The sequence below is a fragment of the Neophocaena asiaeorientalis genome, unplaced genomic scaffold, assembly GCF_003031525.2.
Source record: "Neophocaena asiaeorientalis asiaeorientalis breed wild unplaced genomic scaffold, Neophocaena_asiaeorientalis_V1.1 scaffold114, whole genome shotgun sequence".
Lineage (NCBI taxonomy): Eukaryota > Metazoa > Chordata > Mammalia > Artiodactyla > Phocoenidae > Neophocaena > Neophocaena asiaeorientalis.
The window spans coordinates 9,754,489-9,769,812 of record NW_020173116.1 but is presented as its reverse complement, the minus strand read 5'-3'; the positions used below and the strand labels follow the sequence as shown (position 1 = coordinate 9,769,812).

Below are 15,324 nucleotides of genomic sequence, written 5' to 3'. Positions count from 1 at the left end.
CTTTGGAGAAGGAAAGGGTAGTTTGGAAACTGAGACCTGGGTCGAGGACCAGACTCCAGGTCCATAATATAAACGTAAGGCAGAACCTGTCCCAGAATGTAAGACTCTCAATTCCCTGTTGAACAGATTTTATGCTTTTTCCTAACTCACTGTGGTTGCATCCCTTGTGGAATTATCTAAGTTTCTCTTACTAATTTATTTTCCAATCCTGGTGCCAGGCTCAGGAGCTCATGTTCCCTGGGTTCTTTCTTTCAGATCTGCCTTTCATCGCTACTTTGCTGCCGCATGTCCACAGAGACACCCTTGTTATTTGAAGGGGACAGTTCCTGATTGTACAAGGGCACCCTCCTGACGTTTGAAAAGTGTTAGCATCCCTGGGGCCAGGCACTAAATGCCAGTAGTGATCCCCTCGTGAGTGTGACACGCAGAAACACACTCAATTCCAGATGCTCCGGGGGTTGGGGGGAGGGTAGCCCAGGTGAGAACCACTGCCAGGGGCTTGGACAGGCCCTTCCTCCGCCGTCTAGTCCAGGACCACCAGTGCTTCTTCTCGCCTGACCACATTTCAGCGGGGAGGATCTCCTAAGTGATTCATTCGTTGATGTTTACTCTGCAGGTATTTCCAGAGCGCCTGCTAACAGCTCCACACCCTGTTTGAGGAGCTGTAGATCCGCCAGCCATTAGTCACTGCTCACATCTGCCCCTTCCTAGCTCTGTCCTACCTTCATCTGTTTATTTGCATGTTACTTCATAAATGTCTGCCAGTCATCCCTGGACCTCTCTTCTGACTCCCTACCTGGGGACTCAGCTTGTCCAGGACAGTGACCACTTCTGCTTTGGCTTTTTTCCCTCTGAGACCCCAGAGCAATCATCTTCATGTAGTAGGAATTCAGTAAGTGTTGGTCTGACTGCATGATCCAAGGATATGCAACCATCGCCAAGGGTATATTTCTTTTCTGTAATAGAGGTAATGGTTCTGATGTGTCGTTTTTTCTAATCTGAAGATTCTATTTTGTCTGCCACCCACCTGTAATGAGGAATAGCGTGGGAAACATTGGTATCCCTGGTAAACAGTCAGTTTGACATATGTCACGTACAAGGTGAAGACTGACTCTGAACGCTCCTTATTTCCTACGTGCGTCCTGAGGAAGCCTTGGTCTTCGAGGCCATGCTTTGATCCCCTCCCAATCGTGACTTCTCAGTCAGAGAAGTCTTTTTCTGCCTTCCGTAGATTCAGAGTGCTTGGCGGCATAAGGCAAACAGACAAAAAAATAGGACAGACGACGAAAGGAAAGTGAGTGCAAAACTGGGAGAATCTGAGGGAGCAATGGAGGCCTTCTTATTTCCTTTCTTCTTTTAATTTTTATATTATGGAAAATTCCAAACACACAGTAATTCCCAGAATACTATACTATTCCCCCAGTGTTCTTGTCACCTAGCTTCAACAGTGATCAACCCAAGGCCATCTCATTTCATTTCTATGCCTACCTACCCTCTCTTCCCTCCAATTGTATCATTTAAAACCCCAGCATCGTGTAATTGTATTCATAAGTATTTCAATATGAATCTCAAAAAGACTCTTTATAAAAACATCGCCACAGTTATGTTCCTGTGTCTAAAACATAGCAGCAATCTCCTGATACCATCACATAGCGCGTCAATGTTCCAGTATCCAACTGTGATGCTTTATCAATAAATCTGAAAACCAGATCCGAAATTATAGCTGCGTAGGAAAAGAAGCTGCAGAGGAACCAAGACAGATCTTTTCCTTACAGGAAAGTAGAATAAAGCAAATGGTACAAGGGAATTCCGGAAGTAAAAGTGAAATAGCTCTGATCAGTACCACGTCTCCTGAGACCTGTCCAACCTCACCTGTGCATTATGTCCAGTCTCCTCAAGCTCACCCCCTGGTGGCAAGTGTGACCCATGGGGGCTTCCCTTAACTCTTCAGAAATATGCGTTTCCTAACACGAGAGGATTCCCTACTGTGTTATTAGTAGTTTCATATTTGGCCACCTGTCAGAAGTGTGGGTGACACAGGGTTTCTTTTTAAGTATTGATGGAGCACATAATTTTAAAGTCAGCGTATTAAATAAACATCTCTGCCCTTTCTTCCAGCAGGCAGCCCAGAGAACGGCTCTCCACGCTCTGTCTGACAGGTACATTTTGTCATTTTTATGAACTATAAATTGCTTTATGAAACATTGAGCCCTATTTACTGTGGCATATAATTCATAATCGGATTTTGTCCCTAAAGTATCTGTGAACTGGGATGTTAAACATTTTGCATGCTTCAATTTGTCATGCATGTGTGGAGTTTATTACTGCAAAAATCGCCTTGTTGTATTTCATAGAAAGTATGAAGAATCCCTTGTTGTACAATGAAACAGGAGACAGGAAACTTGGAGGGAAAGTCCTGAATGGTGCAGTAAATTCTGAACTTCGGAATTGGTTGAGATCTAAGCTCATTTTTCAACAATAAGTACTTCGTTTATTCTGGGGTGTTGTCTTCAGACTTCTCTTCCACATCATTTCACCGAGAGCTGTCTGTCTTCCGATGCGATTCTCTCTCGAACTTTACTTTATGCGCGGAACCCAATTCATGGTGCTGTGCGTGCCTGACTTTTGACTCCTTGCTCTGGCTTGTTTTTCCTAACTTGTGTTATTGAATGAGATACGTAAAGCTAATCAGTAAACATACTCCAGCTGTATTTCACATCGTCCTTTGCCTATAAGACTGTTTGAAAGTATTTGAATGGGCACATATAAAGTTACTTTCTAGAATAGAGCAGACCATCTCTTGGTTTGGGTTGGTTTTTGATTTCTCATTTGCCAAAGTGTGTGGTGTGTGTGTGTGTGTGTTTTAAAGAACCATCAGGAGGTAAAGATGAAGCTTTGTTTTCTCTCCACAAGTGAGGTTCTCACAGGGCTGGAAACAGCCGGAGGAGCTGTTCCCCTCAGCGGGCTGGCAGGCATCTCGGCATTGTCTAGCTACCACCGCCCCCCTCCCTTCCTTCCCAGTTCTCTTCTGTGGAATGAGCAATAATTGACTGTGTAGACCAGCTCAGTTCAGTGCTTCTCCAAGGTGAAACCTGTCACTTAGGCGAATTATCTGTGCTCATGGGTGAAAAGCGTTTTCTCGATGGTGGCAGGCGGAGCCCAAGTGTTTTGATTTCAATTGAAAAGCCTTCCCCATGACAACCACACAAGCCTGTGGGCTCTAAGAGTGGCTGCCACGTGATCTGCTGGGGTTGCTTCTGGGATTTTCGCAAAAGCTGATAACTCTACTGCTTCTGAGTCTGTTGGTAGAAAGAAGAGAGACTCTGGATCACAACACACTTAAAATCTGACACATTAATTCTTTTCCTCTACACTTTCTCTTTTCCCTTTGACTTTTCTTCTTCAGTGATTCCTTCAACAAAACGCATTGAGAAGCAAGAGAGAGCCCTCAGTTGACAATACGATGCCACTGCCAATGGTGACGAGGTTTCTTTTTGGGATGATAAAAATGGTGTAAAATTAGATTATGGTGAAGACTTCACAACCCAGTAAATATACTAAAAACAACTGAATTGCATGCTTTAAATGGGTGAGCTTTATGGTATATAAATTACATTTCAATAATGCTACATATCTAGACACAAAATATCTTTATAGACTTTGGTAGAATGAATCAAGAACCATTTTTAAAAACATGGACTCCCATTGAAGACATGATTGTAGGTACAAAGACGAGTCATCAGAAACTAGGACCGGTATATTCTAAGGCTTCTCCCCAAAAGATACAGGACTTTGTCCTGGGTAGAAAATGTGCATAGATTTTCATGATGAGCAATGCTATTACCTTTGACATTTTCTGATCTTCTCTCAAAAACCCCTCCTGAAGCCCAATAATTAATTGACTAGTAAGTTAGTATCTTAGCCCTTGTTCTTATATAACCACTTAGTGCAGATACTGTGAGGAAAAAAAAGTTCATTCCCTAGAAACAGAAAAACAGAGGTTCCCATTGTCCCTGCTCTTCTAACGAATTTCCCTGTCTTCAAACGTAACTGAGCATTTCCCTCTAAACCTTAACAGTTTTTCTGTTCACAGTGGGAGGAACTCAACGCCTTTCAAAGTAATGCGCTGGCTTTGCCTACTATTCTAGCAATGCAGTTGTGTAAAGCTACTTCTCTGTGCTTTTCCTGTTTTATGTTCTCCGTTAATTTAGGACCACTTGAGTATTTCCATGAGTGAGAAGTCTCTGTAATTGTTGGGCGATACAATTAAAAACCCTTCTTCAAAATAAGGACTTGTAACACCTACTGAATTAATTGGATTCATGTTTCTAGTTTCTTCAATTAGAGAACGCTAACTTAACACACGACAGATGTCATTTTCTATCACATTACCTATTCTGTTGAATAAACTAGTCTTTTCTAGAAAATGAGGGATGCGGCTTTGGGTCCAGCCACCATATGACTTGCCTAAAATTCTATCTGTCCCAAGAACGACCTCAGGTTGGGAAGGGAATTGAGTAGAAATTCCCCTCCAGGTTGTGCCCTTCCCAAGGTAGAGATCTAACCCCAGTATCTCTGTCTACTTACAGTCTGGTGGTGATCTTTCAAACATTCATTAACGCAGACTCTACTGGTTTCCTAAACTCTTTTTGCAGCCTGTTATCACCTCTTGATTTAAAATTCCATAATGATTAGGCAGCAATTTTGTTTCTCTCCGAGAAAAAGAAAGAGCACTTTTCAGGCCTTCAAAGTTGCTTCCTGAGTTCTGCGATTCTGGAGTTGGACAGAAAGCCCATGCTGGCTTGAGTCAGGCTACCATGTGACACTGAGGTATCCCACTGGTTTGCTCCTCTCTGGGCCCATGTCACTTCCATTTAACCTTATAACTGCCTAAGTACCTGGTGAACACAGGACGTGTGATCCAGGAGGAGAGCTGTTTTGTCTCAAGATGTACAACTTGATGATGAAATGGGATTCGCTTGACTGGTATTGTAGGGGCAATGTGAGTTTACACCGTAGGAAGCCAGTTGTCCTCTGCTTCCCCGTAAGAAAGCCGACCTTCGAGGCTTGGGGACCTGGCCTAATGGGACTAGATATAGGGAAAAGGGGTGTCGTTTCCCTCTCTGAGGGCAGATAGAAATCTCATCCCCGTGGGGTGTCAGAGGGTAGAGGATATCCAGACATCTTCTGAAGGTCAGTCTTGTCTATCTTTTCATTGCTCCAGCTTCCTGGTTTCCAGGGGCATTCTAGCAGAAGTCTAGCATCTGACAGTTGGTGATTGTAATGGTTTAAAGTTCAGTGAGTCCTCAGTAGTCAATACACAACCTTGATCAATTAAAACTCTGATATTGCCATTACTAAAATTTAAAAAGCATCTGTGGTCACTCCCATAGAGAACCTTTTGCCTTCTTTGACTTTGGGTGATGGGCTTAGTTGATGGTTCAGCCGAAATAGCCCAAACACTCCACAGACCCAAACAGGATCACGACAGCGAGGCAGATGTGGGCTTTGGCCCAACTAACCCATGCCACCTGCAGCAATGGGAAGGGTGTGTGAAGGTGGGATGGTGGCTTGGGTTTTGTTCTTTTCTACTGTTGCCTGTAGAACTTTTTATCGATCTGTCTTATGCCATCAAGAGGCAGCTGGCCTACCAGAGGCCTGCCAGTGCCCCAAATAACGAAAAAACAAGACACCAGGGCAGGAAGAGGTGGCAAAATTCTCAGCAAGGTAAACCAATCAATTACAAGAGAACCTCCCTTTGCAGAGAAGCATACTCCTTTTTTTTTTTTTTTTGGTGGAAAGTAAAGTTTACTTTATTTTGGATGCCGGCAACTAGGGGGAGGTACAGACTCATGTCCAAAGGCTGATTCGCTCCCCCTGACAACCAGCGGGCCAGAGCTTTCATAGGCAGAGGGAGTGGGCTACATGCAGAAACGGCACAGTCAGCTCTCACCGTCATTGAGATCTCACCGTCATTGAGAAATTGGTCATCGGTGGTCTGACCAGCACCATCTTGATTGTTTTAGGTACAGTTAACCTTCAGTTCCCGGCTCGGTTTGTTCCCATTTCCTTGAGGCCAGTTCTCGGAATTGTGGCAGCTTGTGTCATGGCTACAGCCTGGTCATCGTGTAGTTAACTTCTTCCACCTGGTGAGGGTTTCAGTATCTACAAGACAGCTCACGGGATGTGGCTCAGAATATTCTCCAGAGCCCTTGAGAGGGAACTAAATGTCCTTGACTTTGCTTACTGACTAAACTGTTATCGTTTTGTCCTGTTTGACTGCTTTTCTTTGCTTCTACATTTTCTCATTTCTCTGATTAAACTTAATTTGGCTAAAGTTTTTACGCAGACAAAAGACAGGAGGATATGGGGGTGGGGGAAGGACCGTAGGGTCCTGTTTCATTTCACTCCCCATTGCCCTCTCCCCTGGCAAATGCAAAACCACTTTCTCTCTGTGAATTTGCCTCTTTGGGGCATTTCATATAAATGGAATCCTGCGAAATGCGCTCGTTTGTGTTTGGCTTCTTTCACTGAGTGTGTTTTCAAGGTTTATCTGTGTTGTAGCAGGTACTAGTACTTCATTCCTTTTTTTCTTTTGAGATGTCTTATCAATTAATTTATTCTAAATTGCCAGTGTAATTTTTTTAATTTAATTTAATTTTTTAATACAGCAGGTTCTTATTAGTTATCCATTTTATACATATTAGTGTATACATGTCAATCCCAATCTCCCAATCCATCCCACCATCACCCCCCACCACCACCACTTCCCCCCCTTGGTGTCCATACACTTGTTCTCCACATCTGTATCTCAGTTGCCGCCCTGCAAACCCATTCATCTGTACCATTTTTCTAGGTTCCACATATATGTGTTAATACACGATATTTGTTTTTCTCTTTCTGACTTAACTTCACTCTGTATGACAGTCTCTAGATTCACGCATGTCTCTACAAATGACCCAATTTCATCCCTTTTTATGGCTGAGTAATATTCCATTGTATATATGTGCCACATCTTCTTTATCCATTCGTCTGTCAATGGGCATTTAGGTTGCTTCCCTGACGTGGTTATTGTAAACAGTGTTTTGGTGAACATTGGGGTGCATATATCTTTTTCTTTTTTCTTTGCGGTACGCGGGCCTCTCACTGCTGTGGCCTCTCCCGTTGCGGAGCACAGGCTCCGGACGCGCAGGCTTAGCGGCCACGGCCCACGGGCCCAGCTGCTCCACAGTATGCGGGATCCTCCCGGACCGGGGCACGAACCCATGTCTGCTGCACCGGCAGGCGGACTCTCAACCACTGCGCCACCAGGGAAGCCCGCATATGTCCTTTTGAATTATGGTTTTCTCTGGGTGTATGCCCAGTAGTGGGATTGCTGGGTCATATGATAATTCTATTTTTAGTTTTTTAAGGAACCTCCATGCTGTTCTCCATAGTGACTATATCAGTTTCATTCCCACCAACAGTGCAAGAGGGTTCCTTTTCTCCACACCCTCTCCAGCATTTGTTATTTGTAGATTTTCTGAAGATGCCCATTCTAACCAGTGTGAGGTGATACCTCATTGTAGTTTTGATTTGCATTTCTCTAATAATTAGTGATGTTGAGCAGCTTTTCATGTGCTTCTTGGCCATCTGTATGTCTTCTTTGAAGAAATGTCTATTTAGGTCATCTGCCCATTTTTTGATTGGCTTCTTTATTTTTTTTTAATATTGAGCTGCATGAGTTGTTTATATATTTTGGAGATTAATCCTTTGTCTGTTGCTTTGTTTGCAAATATTTTCTCCCATTCTGAGGGTTGTCTTTTGGTCTTGTTTGTAGTTTCCTTTGCTTTGCAAAAGCTTTTAAGTTTCATTAGGTCCCATTTTTTTTTACTTTTGTTTTTATTTCCATTACTCTAGGAGGTGGATCAAAAATGATCTTGCTGTGATTTATGTTAAAGAGCGTTCTTCCTATGCTTTCCTCTAAGAGTTTTATAGTGTCCAGTCTTACATTTAGGTCTCTAATCTTGGGAGTGTTCCTTCCTCTGCAGTTTTTTGGAAGAGTTTGAGAAGGATGGGTGTTAGCTCTTCTCTAAATGTCTGATAGAATTCACCTGTGAAGCCATCTGGTCCTGGACTTTTGTTTGTTGGAAGATTTTTAATCACAGTTTCAATTTCATTACTTGCGATTGGTCTGTTCATATTTTCTATTTTTTCCTGGTTCAGTCTTGGAAGGTTATACCTTTCTAAGAATTTATCAATTTCTTCCAGGTTGTCCATTTTATTGGCATAGAGTTGCTTGTAGTAGTCTCTTATGATACTTTGTATTTCTGCAGTGTCTGTCATAACTTCTCCTTTTTCATTTCTAATTTTATTGCTTTGAGTCCTCTCTTTTTCTTGATGAGTCTAGCTAGAAGTTTATCAATTTTGTTTATCTTCTCAATGAACCAGCTTTTAGTTTTATTGATCTTTGCTATTGTTTTCTTTGTTTCTATTTCATTTATTTCTGCTCTGATCTTTATGACTTCTGTCCTTCTGCTAACTTTGGGTTTTATTTGTTCTTCTTTCTCTAGTTCCTATAGGTGTAAGGTTAGATTTTTTTATTTGAGATGTTTGTTGTTTCTTGAGGTAGGCCTGTATTGCTATAAACTTCCCTCTAATAACTGCTTTTGGTGCATCCCATAGGTATTGGATTGTCGTGTTTTCGTTGTCATTTGTCTCTAGGTATTTTTTGATTTCCTCTTTGATTTCTTCAGTGATCTCTTGGTTATTTAATAACGTATTGTTTAGCCCCCATGTGTTTGTGTTTTTTACGTTTTTTCCCCTGTAATTTATTTCTAATCATAGCTTTGTGATCAGAAAAGATGCTTGATATGATTTCAATTTTCTTAAGTTTACTGAGGCTTGATTTGTTACCCAAGATGTGGTCTATCCTGGAGAATGTTTCATGCGCACTTGAGAAGAAAGTGTAATCTGCTGTTTTTGGATGGAATGTCCTATAAGTATCAATTAAATCTATCTGGTCTATTGTGACATTTAAAGCTTGTGTTTCCTTATTAATTTTATGTTTGGATGATCTGTCCATTGGTGTAACGGAGGGGTTAAAATTTCCTACTATTATTGTGTTACTGTCGATTTCCTCTTTTATAGCTGTTAGCAGTTGCCTTATGTATTGAGGTGCTCCTATGTTGGGTGCATATATATTTATAATTGTTATATCTCCTTCTTGGATTGATCCCATGATCATTATGTACTGTCCTTCCTTGTCTCTTGGAACATTCTTTATTTTATCTGATGTGAGTATTGCTACTCCAGCTTTCTTTTGATTTCCATTTGCCTGGAATATCTTTTTCCATCCCCTCACTTCCAGTCTGTATGTGTCGCTAGGTCTGAAGTGGGTCTCTTATAGACAGCATATATATGAGTCCTGTTTTTGTATCCATTCAGCAAGCTGTGTCTTTTGGTTGGAGCATTTAATGCATTCACATTTAAGGTGATTACCGATATGTGTGTTCCTATTACCATTTTCTTAATTGTTTTGGGTTTGTTTTTGTAGGTCCTTTTCTTCTCTTGTGTCTCCCACTTAGAGAATTTCCTTTAGCATTTGTTGTAGAGCTGGTTTGCTGGTGCTGAATTCTCTTAGCTTTTGCTTGTCTGTAAAGACTAGAGAACTTTTGATTTCTCTGTCCAATCTGAATGAGATCCTTAGCCGATAGAGTAATCTTGGTTTTAGGTTCTTCCCTTTCATCACTTTAAACATGTCATGCCACTCCCTTCTGGCTTGTAGAGTTTCTGCTGAGAAATCAGCTGTTAACCTTATGGGAGTTCCCTTGTATGTTATTTGTCATTTTCCCTTGCTGCTTTCAATAATTTTTCTTTGTCTTTAATTTTTGCCAGTTTGATTACTATGTGTCTTGGTGTGTTTCTCCTTGGGTTTATCCTGTATGGGACTCTCTGTGCTTCCTGGACTTGGGTGGCTATTTCCTTTCCCATGTTCAGGATGTTTTCAACTATGATCTCTTCAGATATTTTCTCTGGTCCTTTCTCTCTCTCTTCTCCTTCTGGGACCCCTATAATGCGAATGTTGTTGCGTTTAGTGTTGTCCCAGAGGACTCTTAGGCTGTCTTCATTTCTTATCATGCTTTTTTCTTTATTCTGTTCTGCAGCAGTGAATTCCACCATTCTGTCTTCCAGGTCACTTATCCGTTTTTCTGCCTCAATTATTCTGCTGTTGATTCCTTCCAGTGTATTTTTCATTTCAGTTACTGTATTGTTCATCTCTGTTTACTTGTCCTTTAATTCTTCTAGGTCTTTGTTAAACATTTCTTGCATCTTCTCTATCTTTGCCTCCATTCTTTTTCCAAGGTCCTGAATCATCTTCACTATCATTATTCTGAATTCTTTTTCTGGAAGGTTGCCTATCTCCACTTCATTCAGTTGTTTTTCTGGTGTTTTATCTTGTTCCTTCATCTGGTACATAGTCCTCTGCCTTTTCATCATGTCTGTCTTTCTGTGAACGTGTTTTTCGTTCCACAGGCTGCAGAATTGTAGTTCTTCTTGCTTCTGCTGTCTGCCCTCTGGTAGATGAGGCTGTCTAAGAGGCTTGTGCAAGTTTCCTGATGGGAGGGACTGGTGGTGGGTAGAGCTGGGTGTTGCTCTGGTGGGCAGAGCTCTAAAACTTTAATCCGCTTGTCTGCTGATGGGTGGGGCTGAGTTTCCTCCCTGTTGGTTGTTTGGTCTGAGAGGACCCAAACCTGGAGCCCACCCTGGCTCTTTGGTGGGACTAATGGCAGACTCTGGGAGGGCTCACGCCAAGAAGTACTGCCCAGAACTTCTGCTGCCAGTGTCCTTGTCCTCACGGTGAGACACAGCCACCCCCAACCTCTGCAGGACACCCTCCAACACTAGCAGGTAGGTTGAGTTCAGTCTCCTGTGGCGTCACTGCTCCCTCCCCCTGGGTCCTGATGTGCACAGTGCTTTGTGTGTGCCTTCCAAGAGTGGAGTCTCTGTTTCTCCCAGTCCTGTCGAAGTCCTGCAATCAAATCCCGCTAGCCTTCACAGTCTGATTCTCTGGGAATTCCTCCTCCCGTTGCTGGACCCCCAGGTTGGGAAGCCTGACGTGGGGCTCAGAACGTTCACTCCAGTGGGTGGACTTCTGTGGTGTAAGCGTTCTCCAGTCTGTGAGTCACCCACCCAGGAGCTATGGGATTTGATTTTACTGTGATTGCGCCCCTCCTACCATCTCATTGTGGCTTCTCCTTTGTGTTTAGACATGGGGTGTGTTTTTTGGTGAGTTCCAGTGTCTTCCTGTCGATGATTGTTTAGCAGTTAGTTGTGATTCCATTGCTCTCGCAAGAGGGAGTTAGCGCACGTCCTTCTGCTCTGCCATCTTGAACCAGTCTCTCCCATTCTCCTTCTTATTCACACCTTATGATGTGCCTCTCAAGTGCCTGTTCTTTGTACCTATTATCGTACTAGATGGGGTAGAGAGAGGCAGAGAAGAATTGGGATAAATGGGCTTTGTGGGTCATTTCTAAAGGTGTGTCTTTGGTATCAACACTGCCGCATCACAAGTCATGTGGAGAATATGCAAAGTGCTGTGAGGAGAAGGCAGGATGTGTGTGCAGCATGTGAAGTGCCTCTGAAAACCGTTAACTTCCCTTCCCGAGTAGTAAATAGTAGATAACTGTGATCGAAAAAAGGGTTCGTGTGATTTATCAAGGTGAGCAACTGTGCATCTCCAGAAGAGCCGGAGGTCAATCTTGAAATCCAGAGCAAGGGGAACACTAGGCGATTGCCAGGACTAAGAAGTTAATCATCCCCTTGGACCGCTTGCACCTGTCTCAGAGCCACAGAACTGCTGCAGAGCGAGCAGGGATGCTTTATAGCCACAGATCAGGAATTAATATGTTCTGTGAACCCTCCAGCATCATTTTCAGTAACGTGGGTTTTATAAAAATGCAGCATAATTTCGTATGAATAAATCACATTCGGCTAGAAAGATGAGAAGCTGGGGGGAAAAAAATTGTGCTTGACTTTAACAGAAAAACAAAAAAAGGAACGAGCAAGGAAGCCAACATGAAAACAGTTGTTGGAGCCATGGCACTGGGAGGGTGCAAATGGCCGTGTGGTTAAATTGTACATATAATCATCTTCTGAAATGTCAGCCTATGACTCCAGAAATGGCTACATTTTTACAGCCTTGGAGATGCATCACCAGATTGTAACCTGTCTGCCCATCTGGCAATATCTCAGGTCCAAGATCCATTTATACTGGAATCCAAACAACTGCCATTGATTTATTCATTTGTGCCGCGAGGCTTTATTGAACGTGTCCTGTGTGCACAGCGGGCACTGGGCTGGTGCAGGTGGGCAGTGGTAGGAAGCAGCCATCCCTCTGCTTATGGCCTCCCCGACCACAGCTTTGCGAAGAGAAAGCCTTGTTAGCCTCGTGGATCTGCTCACCTCAATTTCGCCCTTCCTCAAATAAACCTCACCCGTCAAATCTCCTCTTCCCATTAGGGAGAATATAATGAAATTAAGTAAGTGAGGAATCATGTAAAATGAAGTGGTCACCTCCACGTGAGTGTGACCTGTGTCTGGAAGCGGGGCTGGAAATGAATGGTCCCACGACCAGCGGGGAGGGCAGGGTAGGCATCTGATGGCAGGGAGGGGGCTTTGCATTCAGCCTCGTCTTCCTGACCTGTCGCCACGTGGACCAGTTTCAGCCAAGCCAAGGGAACGTGCTGGGAGTGGCCACCAGCACCGAAGGGTGTCTTTCCAGGTCACATTTTACATACTGTCCCTGAAGTCTGAAGAAGAAAGTCACAGTTGCCAGGCACTGGTAATGGTTGGCCTCTTCTCTAAGGGTCCAAAAAGGGGGCTTGGGGGACTTTTAAGAAAGTTTCAAATTTCCAACTTGGAAGATGACAAGGTAGCAGGAGGACATGTATCAGCCCCACCTTCGAGACCCACAGTGGTCTCCAGTCTCTCCAGTGCAGGGGCTTCTGATGATGAAGTCTTTTTGGTAAAACTTTTTAAAAGAGCTTTAGAGTTTAGAAGCCCTATCTCATTGGCTGTCTCATTTTATGATCCCACAATAACCCTATGAGATAGAAAGACCCATTTTACAGATAAGAAAACTGAGCCCGAGACAGGTGGTGGACTCACCCCAGGTCACAGGGTAGCAAGTGGCAGAGCTGGGACTAGACTCCAGGTCCTGTGACTCGTGTGGAGTAGAATTCTCTCGTCCCCATCACGCAGCAAGGAAACAGGCTTGGATGGGGTCAGAGGCAGGTGGCTCAGGCCACGTTTTATATTGTAACAAATAGCTTAGTCTGTACTAATACTTTGTTTCTACTAGTAGTTATAATAATCCGTACATTTCTTGCCTAGCTATCTTTTTATCCCTAGCACCTAGCACAGTTCCTGGCAGTTAGGAGACACAAAAAGTTATTTGATGAATGAAAGAAAACAATGAACAAATGAATGCGTGAATCAGAACCCATGTTTTGTGGTTAAGCAATGGCAAATTTGGGCTTAAAATAGAAAATAGATTTCTGAAACTGTGGCTGTCCGCTGTTGCAGCAGACCATCTCAGGAGGCAGAGTTTGATGGTCAGGGACTTAAAAAAAAAACCCTTCAAAAGATTGAAAGCATCCGGCGCGGTTCAATTCGAGTGAAATTAAATTCTTAGAAATCGGTAACCAGAGAGAACTGTAGAATGGCCATAGGATGCCTTAGAGAAGTTTCCTGCCCGGAGATGATCACTGGCTGCTCCCTGTCTCCCCCTCCCCACTCCTCATTGCTGTGCTTCCCACTGTGGACACGATTTAAGACGCTCTCCCATATTATCTCCACCAATTATTCATGTTTCTTTTTTTCCTTCCTTCATTTGATGCACATTTATAGTACGGACCCCCTGCAATGGGTAAGGCGTCACATCAGTCTCTGTGGTAGACACGAAAATGCTTTACCCATGCATCCCACTCTCCAGGAGTTTACGGGTGGTAGCGGAAACATGCGCAGATCTACCACGTGCATTAAATGTCAACGTGTGCTTGTGTGGTCCTGGGCCTTGTTAGTACAGCAGTGGCGTGTAGGTACACCACCAAGCATTTCACATGCATCACTTATCATTAATCCTCACGATAACCCACTCAGCCAGGAAGGAGGAATTCAATATTAGGGCCTTAAAGAGTTGAACATTTATTTCGTTTCATGTTCCAAACACCCTCCCTAGAATCGTAGTGAATCTGGGTTTACAGAGACATGTAACCGACCCACAGTCTTACGGCTGTAAAGCTGCCGCATGGCCTGTCTGATTGTAGCTGATGCTCTTAGCGGCTTCAGTAACATCCTCCCATCCCATCAAGTTACAAAGAGATCGCTGTCCCTGGAGGGATGCAGGTAGACCCGAAGCCGTCTCAGAGCAGAGCAAGGGACGCGGGGAGGGGGCATTTGAAGTAACGTGTAAAGGAGGGGAGCATCAGGGGACCAAAGAGTGGAAAGGGGAAGAACAGCTTTCTCCGCAGACAGAACAAGCACCCTGAGCAAGGGAAGGCTGGGGGCTCAACAGGGGGCAGCAGGCCCTTCATTCCCCTGGGGTGTGGGCATCCAGAGGGATAGGGGTCTGGGAGCCAGCTCTCCACACCAACCCACCCCCCCCAGTGCAGGAGGCAGGGGAGCCCGGCTTCCCTCAAACGTGGGATCAAGCCTCATCTTCCACAGAAACCTTAACTAACCAACTACCCTGACTCCTACGGTCCTGTTCCATCACTACCTCGTGGAATTGCTGACATAGACCTGCTTCCGCCCTCTGCTCACTTTATGTGTTTATGTGTGTTCTCATCAGTGGGTGGAGAACAGGGGCCTCATCGTGAATATTAGGTAATACTGTATACAGAATGACTGCTCAGATGTAAGCTATTGTATATAGGATGGATAAACAAGGTCCTACCGTATAGCACAGGGAAATATATTCAATATCCTATTATAAACCATAGTGGAAAAGAGTATAAAAAAAGCATGTGTAATATATGTGGAATCTAAAAAAAAAAAAAAACGGTTCTGAAGAACCCAGGGGCAGGACAGGAATAAAGACGCAGACGTAGAGAATGGACTTGAGGACATGGGAAGGGGGAAGGGTAAGCTGGGACGAAGTGAGAGAGTGGCATGGACATATATACACTACCAAACGTAAAATAGCTAGCTAGTGGGAAGCAGCCGCATAGCACAGGGAGATCAGCTCGGTGTTTCGTGACCCCCTAGAGGGGTGGGATAGGGAGGGTGGGAGGGAGACGCAAGAGGGAGGGGATATGGGGATATATGTATACGTATAGCTGA

General features: G+C 43.8%; 1 protein-coding gene across 1 annotated transcript in view; it reads left to right on the top strand.

Annotated features, from left to right (window-relative positions):
* Positions 1-15,324, top strand: part of AFF3 (ALF transcription elongation factor 3) — a 474,009-nt gene that overhangs the window by 364,810 nt on the left and 93,875 nt on the right. The window contains exon 11 of the mRNA XM_024743692.1: positions 2,119-2,159. Coding sequence (XP_024599460.1) covers positions 2,119-2,159 — 41 coding nt within the window. The remainder of the gene's footprint in view (positions 1-2,118; positions 2,160-15,324) is intronic.